The sequence below is a fragment of the Monopterus albus genome, unplaced genomic scaffold (assembly GCF_001952655.1).
Source record: "Monopterus albus unplaced genomic scaffold, M_albus_1.0 scaffold321.1, whole genome shotgun sequence".
In the NCBI taxonomy this organism is placed as follows: Eukaryota; Metazoa; Chordata; class Actinopteri; order Synbranchiformes; family Synbranchidae; genus Monopterus; species Monopterus albus.
This window is the reverse complement of record NW_018128201.1, coordinates 63,088-79,382: the sequence shown is the minus strand read 5'-3', so window position 1 is coordinate 79,382 and position 16,295 is coordinate 63,088. Positions and strand designations below refer to the sequence as shown.

At 40.2% G+C, this 16,295-nt stretch overlaps 1 protein-coding gene across 1 annotated transcript in view; it reads right to left on the bottom strand.

The window, feature by feature from the left end:
- Positions 1–1,012: 1,012 nt before the first annotated feature.
- LOC109974132 (collagen alpha-1(XX) chain-like) overlaps positions 1,013–16,295 on the bottom strand; it is a 34,332-nt gene continuing 19,049 nt past the window's right edge. Inside the window, 27 exon segments of the mRNA XM_020624164.1 lie at positions 1,013–1,655; positions 2,812–2,973; positions 3,190–3,267; positions 3,444–3,632; positions 3,737–3,803; positions 3,916–3,951; positions 4,036–4,107; positions 4,691–4,744; positions 4,844–4,897; positions 5,023–5,076; positions 5,188–5,283; positions 6,322–6,375; positions 6,473–6,559; positions 6,914–6,991; positions 7,142–7,300; positions 9,452–9,561; positions 9,773–9,915; positions 10,641–10,779; positions 10,965–11,003; positions 12,101–12,157; positions 12,971–13,018; positions 13,021–13,107; positions 13,226–13,342; positions 14,244–14,373; positions 14,524–14,669; positions 15,841–15,973; positions 16,055–16,194. Coding sequence (XP_020479820.1) covers positions 1,627–1,655; positions 2,812–2,973; positions 3,190–3,267; positions 3,444–3,632; positions 3,737–3,803; positions 3,916–3,951; positions 4,036–4,107; positions 4,691–4,744; positions 4,844–4,897; positions 5,023–5,076; positions 5,188–5,283; positions 6,322–6,375; positions 6,473–6,559; positions 6,914–6,991; positions 7,142–7,300; positions 9,452–9,561; positions 9,773–9,915; positions 10,641–10,779; positions 10,965–11,003; positions 12,101–12,157; positions 12,971–13,018; positions 13,021–13,107; positions 13,226–13,342; positions 14,244–14,373; positions 14,524–14,669; positions 15,841–15,973; positions 16,055–16,194 — 2,558 coding nt within the window. The 3' untranslated portion in view covers positions 1,013–1,626.

Genomic DNA, 16,295 nt, shown 5'->3' with positions numbered 1-16,295 from the left:
CACATGCGCTGGTAACAAATATCTTAAAAACAGTATTTAATTAAAAGAATTTGGTATGATTAGATTTTTTTTTGCACAACATAGCTACAGTACGTGAGCAGGGCTTCATTGTTATGTTAATGAATCCTTATAAGCCACAGAATACAATATACAAACATTGTAGTAACACTGAGTCTGTGCCCTGCTCAGTCACACACGATTTATCATTCACAATTCATTATTATTTAAAATAATGGCACCTTCTTTTCATATAGTGTGAACCTTCTTGAAAGGAATTATTCACAAATATGACAAACTCTCACTACAAAAAACAAAAAAAAAAAAGAACAAAGAAATTGAATTTCATGCTGATGTACTCTAAAATATCACAAATAATGACAAAAGCTAATGATAGTTCACAAAGAAGAAGACAGCAACAACCCACTCTTTGCAACTGTAAAACTGTAACCAGCAAATTGGTTTGGTATTGGCACTTGCATTTTTAAATGGCCACATTCAGTATGTCAACTATACATAAATATTAGCATTACATTGAGGACCTCACAAGCTTTTATTTTGAAAAATGTATCGACATTTGTAACAAAACTAGAAAATGGGCGTATCACTGACACTAACCTGACAAAGTTCTTCCCTTATTGGTTACAGCCTGGAACCTCCAGTGTCATCTTCAAATACAAACTACAGGAAGCATTCCTCTCTTCAACATGGTTCCGACAAAGGACTATTTCATAATTGGTTCCTGACAGCCAGTTAGTTTTCTCGTTCTGAAAGCTGAAGTCAAGTTTAGCTAAAGAACAGCAGCTCTGGGGCCTGTGTAGACTGATGAAGATCACTTCAGGAGAGGACAAGCGTGAGCCCTTAATCCTCCATCAGGATAAGTGTTTCACAGCACTACTCTGTCATATCACTAGTCAAAGATGTTTTGAAACAATAACCAGCACACATCATTAGACAAATATTAATGGAATTTTATTAACAAAATTTTATTAACTACACAAAACTGACTCTCTCTTTCTCTCTCCCCCTCTCTCTCTCTCACACACACACACACAAACAAACACATACACCATGTAATGCGTCTTACCCAAACCCCAGGAAATCAGAAAATGTAAACATGAATTTTCATGACAACAGACAGTCTCACAGTATCACTTATACCATGGAACAAAAAAAAAAGCTTTTACACCATGGATTATGCATTTTCCTTATCCTTGAGGCAGTTAAGGTTAGCATTAGTAACACACAGTTTCAGTGTGAATAATAGTGTATAAAATGAGATTTTACTAGTCCCAGCAGGAAAATATTTTTCTTTATGATAATATCTGTTCATCACAACACTATTCTACATCAGAAAGCTTTCTATTTATTCTTAATTTATTTCTTTGCTGATTTTTTTATACATAACAAAACAGAGTAACCATTGGACAGAAAGAGGTCCTTCTTCTAGTGTTTTGATGTTTCATGAAGCTTCCGCATCAGTCAGTGGCAAGTTCAACGTACCAAGTCTCTTCAGTGGAGCTTTTTTAAAGCTCCATTCTCAGCCTGTCATTCGGCTCCAAAGGAACCACAGTCTTTTCAAACAGACCTCAGTCACCTTAGTAATGCTGCCTGCTTGTTCAAATCCACTCAAGGTTGGTAGCCATAATAAGGGTCTTCTGAAGAGAGCACACACAAAAAGAGTCAGTGCACCAGCTCCACACTGTATTTGGCTGTGTTGGCAATCAATTAATGACACAAAGTATATAACCACAGGTGGCAATTAATATAGCATGGAATTATTCAAATTTATAAAAATAATGTTCTCCCTGCCTTCCAGCAAACACCACATAATACCAATAAGTACGTTTTCAACTGCTCAGATTAACTGCATTAAAGCCGCCTTAATTTTAAAGATGCTATAATCAATCATCTCATATTATCAATAGGTGAAATGACTGAGTAATGTAACAGTGATCACTTGAAGTGACAAACCCAAAAAAATCTATCATCTGACTTTGCAGTTCCCCCTTGAGTATTTTTTGTATCTTTTAGGGCATTGTTCTGGCTTGATGACATTCAGATGAATTGGTTTTGTCCAGTCTCACAGAGACAAACAAACACAGGTAGCGACTAGCTGGTGAATAAGGTAAAATATTTAGCCTCTAAAAAAACAGATATTTCCCTCAGGATTTGGTGGAGGCCAAAAACTGAGCTAAAAGACAATGAATAGTAGAGCTGCATTCACTGGGTGGACACAAACACAAGGCCAGTGAATGATAATGCTGCTCCGTGTCTGCTAGATTTCCAATTAAGGTAGGTAGGTAGGTAGGTACTTTATTGATCCCTCAATGGGGAAATTTCAGTGTTTCAGCAGCAATGGAGAACAAACAACATAACACCATGAGAAACAAACACCACACACATATCTTGATATAACAAATTTCAGTACCTCAAGCAGCAATAGAGAACAGACAGCATAACACCATGAGAACAAGCACCGCACACACATAAGACATTGACTGAGGATACTAAGTGAGTGTTGTGTTTACAGTTTGTAATCTTCAGAATAACAAAAACTGTTGCCTGCCTCTAAGGCAGAGAAAGCAATAACTAATCTAAGAATAATAAATGCTATAATTCTTTCACAACCACATTATGCCTTGCTTTTATTTACACTCCAGTTTTCTCATAGAAAATGTCATTAACCTGGAATTCAACCTGTATCAATATATTTTAACCACCCAGTGGTTATACCTTCTCTGCAGGACACACCAGTGCCAGGATCATTGCATCTTGATATTCCGAGCCTGTGTGTCAGTCTTAGTAACTAACCTGTTTGCTGGGGGATTCTGTGGCAGCCTCCGCTGCTGTCACACACACCCGGTGGTCCAACCTCTCCTGGCTGTCCTGGAGGGCCGTGGATCCCTGGGGATCCTGGCTTGCCGTCTTCTCCTTTGGAACCTGGGGCTCCCAGCTTGGATTCACCTGGAGGACCTGCAGACACACACAGTACATAATGACAGACATGCATCACAGCCAGATTTACAGTATTATGATGTTAAAAAGTAAAATAGAGTGGGTGGCATGGCTTTTAGATTTCTGTAGCATCCTTTCTGTGCATCTGATTTATTAGTCTCCACATACACAAAACCCTAGAAACCATTAATGTTCCAGCACAGATAAGACAACCAATGACTCCTAGAGAGGTACCTGCAAATCCTTTGACCCCTGTGGGCCCCTGGACATTGGTCCCTGCATCACCTTTCTCTCCGGGCAAACCTCTCCTTCCTGCAGAGAAGAAAGATACAAATTGTCAAAGTGTAAAGCTTATAATATTATCATAATGGAGCCTAAAATGAGAAGAAGGCAGCATTTTCATAATGTATAAAGGTCAGATCTATGTACAACAGGTGGCTGACACAGTGGAGAATTTAGTTGGCGCCAGCTACTACATGGAGTCTTACCCTGTTCTCCTGGATAACCGGGCCTGCCAGGTTTCCCCCTTGGACCAACATGCCCCTGGGTGCCCCTGGCGCCTGGTGGGCCCTTAGTCCCTGGTATGCCGGGTTCCCCGGGGGGCCCCACCGGCTCCTCGATAGGAGCTGGCTTACGACTTATCTCATTAATAAACATGTCAAGCTTTAACACCTCATCTGAAAAGTGCGAGAATGTGCATCAAGACTTTATTTTTAAAGTTATAGTGCATGAGACAACTGCAGAAATCATTGTTTTCAAAGGCTGCAAACAGAGTTCTTACTGTGCACAAGCTGCTCACAGGCCTGTGTGACTAGTTGATAAATCATAGCCATAGACTGAGGTTCCCCCTGTAAAACATCAGCAGATTCACCAAACCCAGTGTATCAGTTTGACATTTAATACATAAAAAGCACAGAAAATTTTGGTGACAACTTTATGTAAAGCTACTGTATAACCCACTTTCTCTCCCCGTTCCCCTTTACTCCCTGGCAGACCCTGTAAAGTGAAAGACATAAATGCATAAATATAAATAATTCAGTGTCAAGACAGATGTGACTAATGTTGTTCTTCTGGTCTTACTGTAGGCCCCACAGGTCCTGAGGGACCCCTTTCCCCTGCAGACCCTGGATGTCCTGGCATTCCTTGGAAACCCTGTACAGTATAAAGAGATAGATCAGTATAAATATATAAATGACTACACAGAGAAACAAGACTTATTCCAGAGGCAATTATGAGCACACACTGGTGAATCATACTGTGAGGTGTTAGAACAGGGCAAGGCAGAGACAGGCAGAGTTGTAAACCTTCCATTGGGAGGGAGATGTGAGGATCAGCTATGTCAAATACCCCCTGGAAATGACTAAACTTGGCATACCTAAATTATAAAAGCATTACCAGCAGCTGGGCTACATGCAAGGTTTGCTGCTGTGTGGAAAGCAAAGGAACCATACTTTAAAATCTGTTAATAAGTTGAACATTTTCGTCCTGAGGGTGGTGCCAGAGGAAAACTTGTAACATGTCCAAAATGAAAAAGGTCAATTCTCAGTCAATTTAAAATGTGTGCTCTGACAGAGTTATTAGACAAGTGGCCAGGTGTCGCCATAAATGTTCATTCTCTGAAGACAACAAATAGCCACAGGAGATTTCATTAAATAAGGTGAGATTTTGACGGTAGCAACAAAACTGCAAACATGACAAAATTCCATCCAGGGATGAAAACCAAAGTCATTCTTACCCTGGGTCCAGTGATGCCGGGTGCACCAGTGTTACCTTCGACACCCCTAATACCCTGTGAAACACAACGCAGAGAGATGAGGACAGAAACAGAGGAAGACACAATCATTACTTCAGCTCAGCTAACATTTACTGCTGGGATAAAACCGCTCACCTGGGGACCTGGGTTCCCTTCTTTCCCTTTTGGACCTGGGGGGCCTGGTGAACCCTACAGGGGAGAGACAACAAGGTGGATGGAGAGAGCGTGATAGGAAACAGATGTGATAAGGTTGTACACAGAAATAAATACTTGTTCTAAATTTTAGTGACCCTACTACTCCAGTTTAAATTCACCTGGACTCCTGGGTGCCCAGGATCTCCCTTTTCCCCCCTTGCACCTGGTGGACCCTAAAAGGAAAATGTAACATAATGGAGTTGTAATTCCTTAGACAACAGATAGACCATGGTTAGAACTACTGTATTCACAGATACGTGTTTAAGGCTGCAGAGAATACCCACCACTTTGCCCTGCACAGTTATACCTCGGGGGCCTACGCTGCCCAGGGGTCCAAGACCTCCATCAAGTCCAGGCTTTCCTGGAGGACCCACCTCCCCCTGACACACAGAGAAAACTAACTTAAAGACATCAGTTTGGTGCTCCAACACATAATTCCAAATAAAACGTCCACTGTAATTTGAAAATGCTAGAGTGACTCAGCTAACCTGTAAACTACTCTTAGATTAATGCATACACACTTATTTTTAAAATACTAACAGGTTTAAGGTGAAACAGCTGTGTGTTTATGTTTATAGCTGGTTAAATGCTCTGTGATTAATGCTGACTGAAAAATGTCAGGTTCCCTCGGCTTTACAGTTTTAGCTCACTGCTTATCCGTCTGGCCTTCACGGTGTGGTTCTATTGTAGTGATGTTTTCAGCCACAGCAGGTACAGACAGGTGACAAATTATTAAAGGAAAAACCCAAACAAATGAGTGGTCTCTTCCAGGATGGCAGTGCCCCCATCTGCAGGACAGGTGGGGTCACTGAATGGTTTGATGAGCATGAAACAGGTGTGAATTATATGCTGTGGCCATCACAGCCACCAGATCTCAACCCAGGTGAAAACCTTTGGGAGATGTTGGACAGATGTGCCACAGCGCTCTCCATCACCAGGGGCGGATGTAGAAAATTTTGGACATGGCAGCCAAGCTGGGGCACAGCCTCAAAGAAGGCTGGTACATTTGAAATGCATGTTAAAAAGTAAACTGAACTCTCCATTAGAGTTCAGAGACTTGGAGTCAGTGCCAAGGAGCACTGAAGCTGTTCTAGTGGCACATGGTGACACTTTGTATTGAGTTTTCCTTTCAATTGTCACCCTACTGGTGCTACCTGCTCAGCACCAAATGTCAGTCAGACACAGAGGCTATCTGGTGAACACAGTGGAACATTTACCAGAATTTGATATAGACCAAAAACTGAGCTAAAAGACTCAATACTGAACTTACTGGTCTACTGTAAATAAGGAACTGTTTGTTGACAAGTAACTTAGCTGGAAGTTAAAGGACAAAGTTAAATTGCTATACCATAAATGTAACTAAATTCTGTAAAATCATGATTGAGCTTTAAGAGCCAGAATAATCACACTAATGTCACCTTTTGGCCTTGCTCTCCCTTTTCGCCTTTTTCACCACGAGGACCTGGTTTTCCCTGGAAAAAAAAGAGAAAATGTCAACATATCATTGAACAACTGGATTAAACAAAAAATAACTCAGCAAGTACTCTGGGTCTATTTGAGGTGACATACAATTGCTCCAGGGGAACCAGGAGCTCCAGGGACATCGGAGGAACAGGTACAGGTGTATGCTGGGGCAGGACAGCTCTCCTCATCTCTCTGGCACATCCCGGCATTAACAATAAAGATATTAAGTCAGCTACTAGAAAATTCACCATGCTCTACTAAGGTAGCTCTCATCACTGCATAACCAATACAAAAGAGTGATGACAGCAACATGAAGTGAAGAAATGTACAGGATAACATTTTAAGTATGAGTCACTTTCACACATCTCACTGTTTGTATAACAAACATTTTGAAGACATCTTTTTATTCCACAATAGGCCATCAAGAACTAAGCAATGAAAAATTCAAAGTAAGCACTGAGCTCATTGATAAATGGGTTCAAACACAGTTATCAACTCAACTGGCCTATACCAAAGAGAGGTGCATGTAAATATAAACAGACTAACTACTCCAGGTAGGTCACAGCAGGTGTCCTCGGAAGCCCACGTGGTGTTACAGACGATCTCAAAGGACTGCAGCTGGAGCTGGATACAGAGAAGAACACAGGATGCAGGTGGAGCACAGGGTAGAGTGAGAGACCACCAGGTTGTTTGATACATTCAGGATGTACAGTTTATTGACAGACTTGGCCTGGGTTCAAATCAAAGAAACAGAATAAGATAAAAAAAAAGTACCGAGGCAGATCCACTTTTGGGTCCTCTGGTGTTCACCAGCTTTCCCAGCATCTCAAAACCATCGGTCGGTAGGTTGCCTAGAGGGCGGGCAGGTCTCTCACCCACACGCTGGCAGTCCACGAACAGGGACACACTAACCTGGCTGACCAACAAGTGAACCTGCCAATGGAATGATAGAGGACTGATCCAGGGGAACCACAAGTGATAAAAAAAAGATATCAGTTATCATATGTAGGTCAGACTTCTCCGTCAAAACACCTTATACGTCTATTTTTACAATTATGAGCCTTTGTTTTACTTCAATTTGGGGGATAGTTATGTTCCTATAATTTTCGGGGTTTGGAAGGTTGTAAACAGGAAGTATATTGCTGCCATGAAGTCAGTTCACCTGGACTGCACCTTGAACCCTGTTCACCTATATGTGTTTATATATTGGCAAATCAGCACCATGGAACTACAGTATACAGTATATTAGTAGTTCCTCATAAACATCTATCAAATGACTCGCACTAAAATGTGATTTCGATATCATATGAGAAAAATCAATCAATCAAATTTTATTTGTATAGCGCCAAATCACAACAAAAGTCATCTCAGGACACTTTACAAAATAAGGTCTAGACCTTACTGTTATCACTATTATTACATAAAATAAAAACTTAGTGTTGAATAATTACAAAGAACAGAGTATGTATAACAAAAATGACATGATAAATGACAGCTAACATAACATTTGGTATAGCAAGGTAACAACAAAATGATAAGTTACTAACCTATTGAATATTTTTAAGTCATATTAGAAGTGACATGTTGAATGTGGTACTTTAAGCAGTGAAGTATTTTCAGCTTATTGTGAGTTACTAAAATGCACCTACAGTATGTTCTATGTCTAGAGTGACATACAAATACTGTACAGGGCTTAAAATGATAAATTGTGAAGTGAGTTGGGTTTCTTAAGCCTCAGTAGACATATCAATGGCAATTTCTATGCTGTGTTTATGGACAGTATTATTTATTAGGCTGTTCAGTGACCAGACACGAAGGCCCACAAACAAAGCTTCACCCCCCTCCATCAGTAGGTCTGTCCGGCCCCTGATAACCAGTGGTATTTTGTTGAGTGGTAAAGTTGGGGGTGTCCACCTCTGCGTCTGTATGGTAGTCATCTAAGCCCCTGAAATACTAAAGAAATCTCTCAACTCTTGTTTAATGTAACTGGATTTGTAAGATAAAATTTTGATAATCAGCTTTTACACTGAAAAAGCGAAGAACCTTTCAGAAAAGAGAAGATGCCAGAGAGTGCAGGACGTTCACTTCAGATATGTTGAAGGTGCTCTTTGGAAAAAGGGACCAAAAGAAAAGCACTAATAGAAAAAATAAAAATCCAAGGTACTCTTCTAAAATAGATAAAAAGCCTCATCAAGCGTATTAAAAACAACACATTCAAAAGCGGGTTACAGCCCATGTGTGGTGGCATAAAACTACTTTCTTCAGGGAGTAATCTGCAAAACAGTTTTCTCTTAAGTAGATGTGAAGTAATTGCGAACACCTGAAGACAACAGGAAGCCCACTTCAGCAGCTGAAGTGAGTTTGGTGATTTGCTGTCTTTGGGATGATTAGTTTCCTGTTGTCTTCAGGTGTTCGCAATTACTTCACATCTACTTAAAGGAAAACTGTGTACTGCAGATGACAGCCTGAAGAAGGCAGTTTTATGCTGCTACGTAGGACCCACTTTTGAATATGTACTGTTTTTAATACTTATCATGAAAGCCACTGGAATATAGGCTTTTTATTTATTTACAGAAGAGTACATTTGTTTTTTTTTTCCCTAATGGAGAATTTTTATTTTTACCTTTCACTTCCAGTTCAAAATTGTAGTTATTCCAGTTTGATAAATACGGGCCTTGGACTGTGATTACAGGAGGAGGACTGATAACTTATCACACAATGTAAAGAATTATATGACATTAAAGTTCTGAATGATTAAATATCCACAATTAATATATACATATTTTGAATGTAACTGAATATTATTTTCCCGTACATTATCGTCTTCTGTTTATTTTCCTCGTAATCGTGTGACAACTGCTACAGGCCTGAGCTTATACTGTATGAGTTGTCTTTTTCTAACCACCTCGTTCACCTTTCCGCATAGCTTGACATCCGTTTTATTAAAAATACACAAAGATGAATAAGTAACACGAAAGACAGACATGATTTGAAATCATAGCATTAATGTTTCATTTTCTGCTAAATGACAGAGAAGCTTTCATTGAGGTTTAATCAAGACTCGCTCTGTGTATATTATCTCACCTTGTGGAAACTGCCATAGAAGAGTCTGTGCACCTGGGGCTGGTCAAAGGTCAGTTCCTGCACCTCTCCCCTGTAGTCCAGACTGAAGTACACCAGGTGCTTGGTTGTAGCTGTGTCAAACACAGATACCAAAGACAATATTTGGTAAAAACTTTTATTTCTACATTATGTCTAGCAAAACTGTGGGCCTCTAAAAACGGGACATAGGCTACAGAGTCGGTTTATACCACTCTGATCTGGCTGGGTGTAAAGACAAAGGTGCACAGTCTAGTGTCTCTGCTTTCAGTGTGAGAGGTTGAAAGATGCAGAAATGTTACTCACGGTCGAGCACCACTCCCATTTTGGGCTGGAAGTCATTGTCAGTGAGCTGCCAGAGGGCGAAGGGCTCCCTGGGTGTATCCTGCAACACGCGGAAAGCGGTGCTGATGGTGTGATCTGGAGAGAAACCTGCGGGGTGGATAAACCTGATGGGAGATAGGCACAGGTGGGTCAGTTTACATCAAAACAAAAGGTAGGCTCCATACTTTTTCTTCTGAAAAAAAGTCAGTGCAAACTAAAGATGCAGTGAACATGTTTGCAGAGGTGTGTTGGAGGATTTTGAGCTAGAAGGTCATGTCTGTACAGTAAACTGCACTTCTACTGTTTAATAGCTGGTCAACTGATATGGAAAATACATTAACATAATATTAATATCACTGAATTATTACAGTGTTGTAGATTGGAAAAACTACCCATGGAAACAGGAGTGGTACCAACGATGGCTCTGTGTAATCTGAATGATGGATGAATCATAAAACACTTTGCCTCTACTTTTTCTTCATTAGCAAAAAGACCAAATATTTGTCCTGCATAGTTGTGATTATCAGTCCTAAATCCAGCCTGAGCCTCAAAAGTAACGGACTACTTTACTTCTAACCAGTTAAATCTGCATGAGTGACAGTTTCTCAGTGGTGTTCAAACTGGAGTTGGATACATACCACTTACAAACATATTGCTAATATTATTATTACATGTATTTTTGAATGTGAGCCATCAACACAAAAAGATAAGAGCATTTAGGCCTGTAATGTCAGTGTAGCCTTAGTTAATGTGAGGCTGCGTTTATGAGTATTAGTGCACAGATACAAACTACAATAAAAGAAGAAACAGAAGGTAACTTAAAGTCAGTAAATAAAAGCGAGAGTCTCACTTGGTGCTCTGTGTCAGTTGAACGTCCCTGTACAGAGTGTAGGTGGGGAGGGTATTGAAGACAAAAGGCTCGGCTGCCACGCCCTCCACGGACGAGTGAGCTTTCTGGGTCAGACCAAATGCTTCCATCATGTCAAACCCTGAGACAACATGCACATAACAGCATTTAACACTATTACTGACACCATTTAACAACGGTGCAGATCTGTTAAGACAATGTGGTGACAGTTTCTTTTCTTTTGTTGTTGTTTTTTTTTATTAAATTATTCAAAATGGGCCTTTTATGAGAGAGCCTACAGTTACAAGAGGGGAGAGCTTATCTCACCTTTAACGATGTTGTTTCTGATGGTCACCTCAGGGCACACTGCAACACAAGAGGGCAGTGGTGAATCATTATAAGCAAGGCAAACAAACATCAGCACCCAGGGATATTTTTCAGCATTTTCAGGTCAGAGAAAATTATTATATCCTCAATATGGGCTCAAGGCACATGTAAACAAATGTGCTATTTGACCATGTACCACTTGGTGCATCAAAGAACTGCTTCACATTGTGTGGCAAGGGAGAAAGCATCAAGGAGCAAGAAAGTAATTATTTAAAATATGAGATGAATCCCATTTTCCTTATTTTATCATTCCTGGGATCTCAGTCCTTGTTCAACCCAGAAATCATTCCAGTCTGCCATGATGGAGGATGTCCCAAAGCTCTTATTTCTGCTGTGAAGGGCAAAGACTGAGTACACTTGTTATTTGACCAAAGACCAATTAATATGATCACATCTCGAGTAAGTAAAGGCTGTTCCCGTTAGGGGTCACCACAGCAAATCATCACACTGATGACTTGCATGTTGAAATTTGTCACGTGTTTTACGCCGGATGCCCTTCCTGACGCAACCCTGACTCGAACCTGGGCTGCAGCGGCGAGTTCGCTGAATCCTAGCCACTAGTCCATCAGGGACCCCTCTGGAGTAAGTAATTATATTCAATTCACAAAAGCACTTCTTCACAATATGTGGAGAGAGAGAAAGCAATGAGGAGCAGGAAACACAAAACATTGTTACACAAGTGTTGGAATACATTACTGCTAATTTATCATCTTTCAGTGAGATCATATTGTATTGGTATTAAGATAGTTCATGGTCTGATTCAAACCTGCGTGAACTAAACTGATAGCATGAAAAAATTTTATTTAAATTGACAAACAAAGCATGACTCATTGCACTAGTCCTCAAGATTGCTATGAAATCAAATTCAGCCACTTCTCCAACAGTTACAAATTTTCTCATTGTATTAATGTCTAGAGGATGAACCTGTGAGACTCAACTAGTGACCCACTGGGAATTTCTGAGCTCCACAGTATAAGATATTTGCCCAATTCAGACTGAAATGACACTCCAGAAAGCTTACAAAAATAATTCATATTCTCATGAGACATATTTCTACAGGAAAAGTGATGAGTCACCTTCATTGTGAATCGGATATAGCCGGGGATGAATTGGAATTCTGGCTGGAGCCGTGGCTGCATGAGGAAAAACAACAACAATTATGACACTTTTAACCAACAATAAAAATATCAGGACTCTTAATGATTTTTGTTTAAAGACCATATACTGCATGCTTCTGTCTGCGAAAACAATTACTGGCACAGCTAATGAGTGACTTGGTTACATTTTCTGGAGGCAAGCAGCTTTGGAATTGTTTATTTCCCACATTTTATGTTTAAATAATATATTTAATGAGAAACGTATAAAAAAACAGTTGGTGATGAGCCAGCTTACTTTAATATGTAGTGTACTGTACTGTTATTATTAAGCCACAGATATACTTGTGTTTAACAACTCATCCGTGTGTGCATCATGGCTACCTCACATACCCAGTTCTCCTTGGGAGTGGTGGTTGTGCACATCTTTAATCATACAAGTCTACAAGATTCAATTCAGCATGTGACCAGTGGGGGGAGTAAGTAAGGTCAGCGGTGGGTTTGGATCACTGCAACAATGATGGAAAGTTAATATAAAAGAAAAATTCATAGAGTTTTTCCGGCTGACACACCATGTGCACTGCCACTGCTGCCGCCTTCTCTGCTGTGGTTTCAATATTAGCAAGTGATGTCATGCAATGAATGACAAAATGGAAGTTGAAGTGAAAATATTTTGTTTCCCGTCAGGTATGACTGGGATCTAATCTGCCCCCTAGTGGATATACTTTTTAATCCTTCAGATATACACAAAGTATTCAAAGAAGTATGTGACCAATGACACTGGTGCTGTAGCCACGTCCACGCGTACAGGTTTGTTAAAGATTAAGTATATCTACTGTGAGCATGTCAAACCTGTTGGATGGAGAATGGAGACGGCAGCGCCCTCTGCCGGACCAAAGGGCTGATACGATACAGAGTCTCGGGTTGCAGATCAGTGAAACAGTGACTACTGCTGGAGTCATCGACAGTTTCTTCCTTTGTGTCCTTGTCTGAACACACATAGCCAGGACACACATATATACACACAAATGGGCAAATTAAAAGTGGCTCTAAGACAGCTTTAAGTAAACTAAACAGTCATTTACCATAACTTTTACTAGAGGTCACCTTCGACAGACTGAATGACAATATGGTATCCATCGACAGCAGACACGGGTCTCCAAGACACACAGATGGTGGAGTGGTCTGACCTGACCACACTCAGACTGCTAACCCGCAGACTGGCTGGAGGGATGAACAGAAAAGCAAAAAAAAAAAAATTCAGCTTTACATAAAGAACAGTCCGAGGTGAACTGAAAAGTTAGGCAAGCACATGAATGGACACACAGAGCACCAGATGTTTGACATTACAACCTCATTTTACAGCAGGGTCAGTGTGTATGAAGCCTCTCATAAATGATTTTAAATTTGTTCAGTGAGTTACAAAAGGTCACTTGCAAGTTTACATATTTAGAAAAAGATTCATTTGTCATTTCTATGTGATCTTATAAAATTTTTTTATAGCCCAGCCAATATAACTGTAAATGTGTCTTTCATAGCTGCTATAGATGTGGTTAATGTGACTATAAGGACACATCACACTACTTATTCTAATTGTATTCATGCCAGACAGACAGACAGACAGACAGACAGCGTGACAGACCTTATATCTTTTTATTAACTTAACAAAAAGTTTTCCTAAATATTTGTTTTCTTTCTGGGAAACGGTGTGTCTGGCCTTTGTGCATGTGATGCAGCCATCTACTGGTAGCTCCTAACTGACTTAGGAGACCACTGGACCATCTTTGAGACCAGTTGTTTACATTTAGGGATGTTTAACGCATGGCATGGTCTTAGAATTCTGATACACTTAAGATCACTTAGCATAATTAAAAATAAATCATTTCTACAAACAAAATTGTTGTGTATTTGAGTTGACCAAACAAATTCACCTGTTTATTTTTACTATTCTTCTTTGCTTCTTATGGAAACAGAACAAGTGGTTCTGACATTCCTCCACTTTTCCACAAGTTAATTTACATTAAACTTTGACCCTTCTTTTATATAAGCCTGCCAGTGTGTTACTATTTCCAGCTGGTCAGTGTTTTACAAAGCTGTGGCTAGCCTTCCAGTGTGTTGGACTCACTGGTTTTTCCCTGGGCTGAACCACTGCCTCCTTCTCTGCTGCGGTACTCGGCAGTGACCAGGATGCTGTAACGTGTATCTGGCTGTAATGACTCGAGCACCACCTGCTTTTCGCTGCCTGGGACCAACACCTGTAGACAACAAACCCACCTTTCAAAATAAAGCTTTCAAGTAAAACATCTGTCTGTCAACACAGAGACACAGCTCATTTGACTAGGTTTTGACCCTAGAGTAGCAGCAGGATGAAGCAGCTGAAGAGATTATGACTGCAGCTCACTTACAGTGCTGTCCTGGGCTTCAGCTCCAGTCAGTGCAGTGTAAGACACACGATACTGGAGGACATGAGCATTGGGAGGTGCCCAGCTGACCACCATGCTGACCGCAGTCTCCTCAGAGACTGATATGCTGGATGGGCCTCCGCCAGACACTGCAGAGATATTTAGACTTACTGCAAGGCGCATTCAGCACACTTCCAATCTTTATTGTCCCACAAGAGGAAATTCTCTCTGGCAACAATGCAGCATAAAAAAACATCAACACAAAAAACACAATAAGATAAGTGAAGCATCTGAATGCAGTACAAATAAAAACCTTCAGTGTTCTAGCAAACAATAAAGCTGCAATAATAAGACTAGGCATAGAGGAATACTAGGTTGTGCTGGGTACCAAGAGGTGTATTAGAGTTAACTGCATCAACTGCAACATTAAGAACATGTAATCTTTGTGGAATATATTGTCTTTGTTGCCCTTTAACAATGGTCAGACAAGGGGGAAGTCATGTTTTTCTGAGGTCAGTAACCATAGAATGCAAGTAAGTACATTTACTCAAGTACAAAACTACTTTACTTGAAAAATGTACATATGGTAATTTGTTTTTCTACTTCACTACATCTCAGAAGGAAATACTGTACTACAACCAGCTACTCTAGACTGATATTAAATTATTAAAATGCTGCTTAAAGTAAATGTATCAGTAATAATAATATAATAATATATAGATATTTTGTGATTATTATGACGCTTATCTGCTGCTTTCCTGTTTTTATTTAAGAATTTTTACTTAAATACTACTTCAAATCCAGGACTTCTTACTTGTAATGAAGTATAAAATATTTCTACTTTTACTTTTCTACATCTTCCACCTCTGGGTTTTTAGAAACGTTAAGTCTCAGAGTAGTTATCACACCACTGGAGAAGATCACTGACCACAGGGCTATGTGATGACTCATTTCCATGAAGCAGGTTCATAACAACTGTGTCATCTGTGAATTTAAGAATATTCCCGTCCATGTATTGACTCCTGTAGTCGTTGTTGTAGAGAATAAACAGCACAGGGGACAGGACACAAGTGGGGGAGGATGAGTACTTAGATTGCTCTGAACCCCTGAGGTCTGCATGTTAACAAGTTCAGGATTCACTTCACAACATAAAAATCAATACAAGTTTTATTTGAGTTTTTGGTTCCTTATGGAATAGATACCAGACTATTTGCCAAGTTATGTTCAGGACACCAAGTCAGTGGAGGGGTTACCACGTGACATGAATAACATACTGCAATATTGCCTTTGTAGATTAGTGTGTGGGTGTGTGTGACTTACAGGTGCTATAGCGTATAGCCACAGCTTCACTCTGAGCTCCATCTCCATAAAGTGCAGACAAAGAAATCTGATACTCCTTATCATCCTCTACCCCCTCCAGGATGGCCCCTTCACTCCCGCCACTCACCCTCAACTACAATACATGACAGAGACAAAAGAATAGTAATCATTTAATTTGATCACACACTCCAGCCATTCATTAAACAATTCTGACCTGTCTCAGGTCTCCTCCACTGAGGGAGATCCACTTGATGAGGTAGGAGACAACATCGTCAGCTGCAGCCTCCCAGCGCACTGTGATATCACTGCCTGAGAAATTAGTCACCCTGAAGTCTGATGGAGAAGGCACCTTCACTAAGGAGAAGGAAAGAAACAGCACATTTCCTCTTAGATATTTTTAATCCAGTCACTTTAACTCTGCTATCACAAAACAATGAAACTGTTCCCCTAATGCA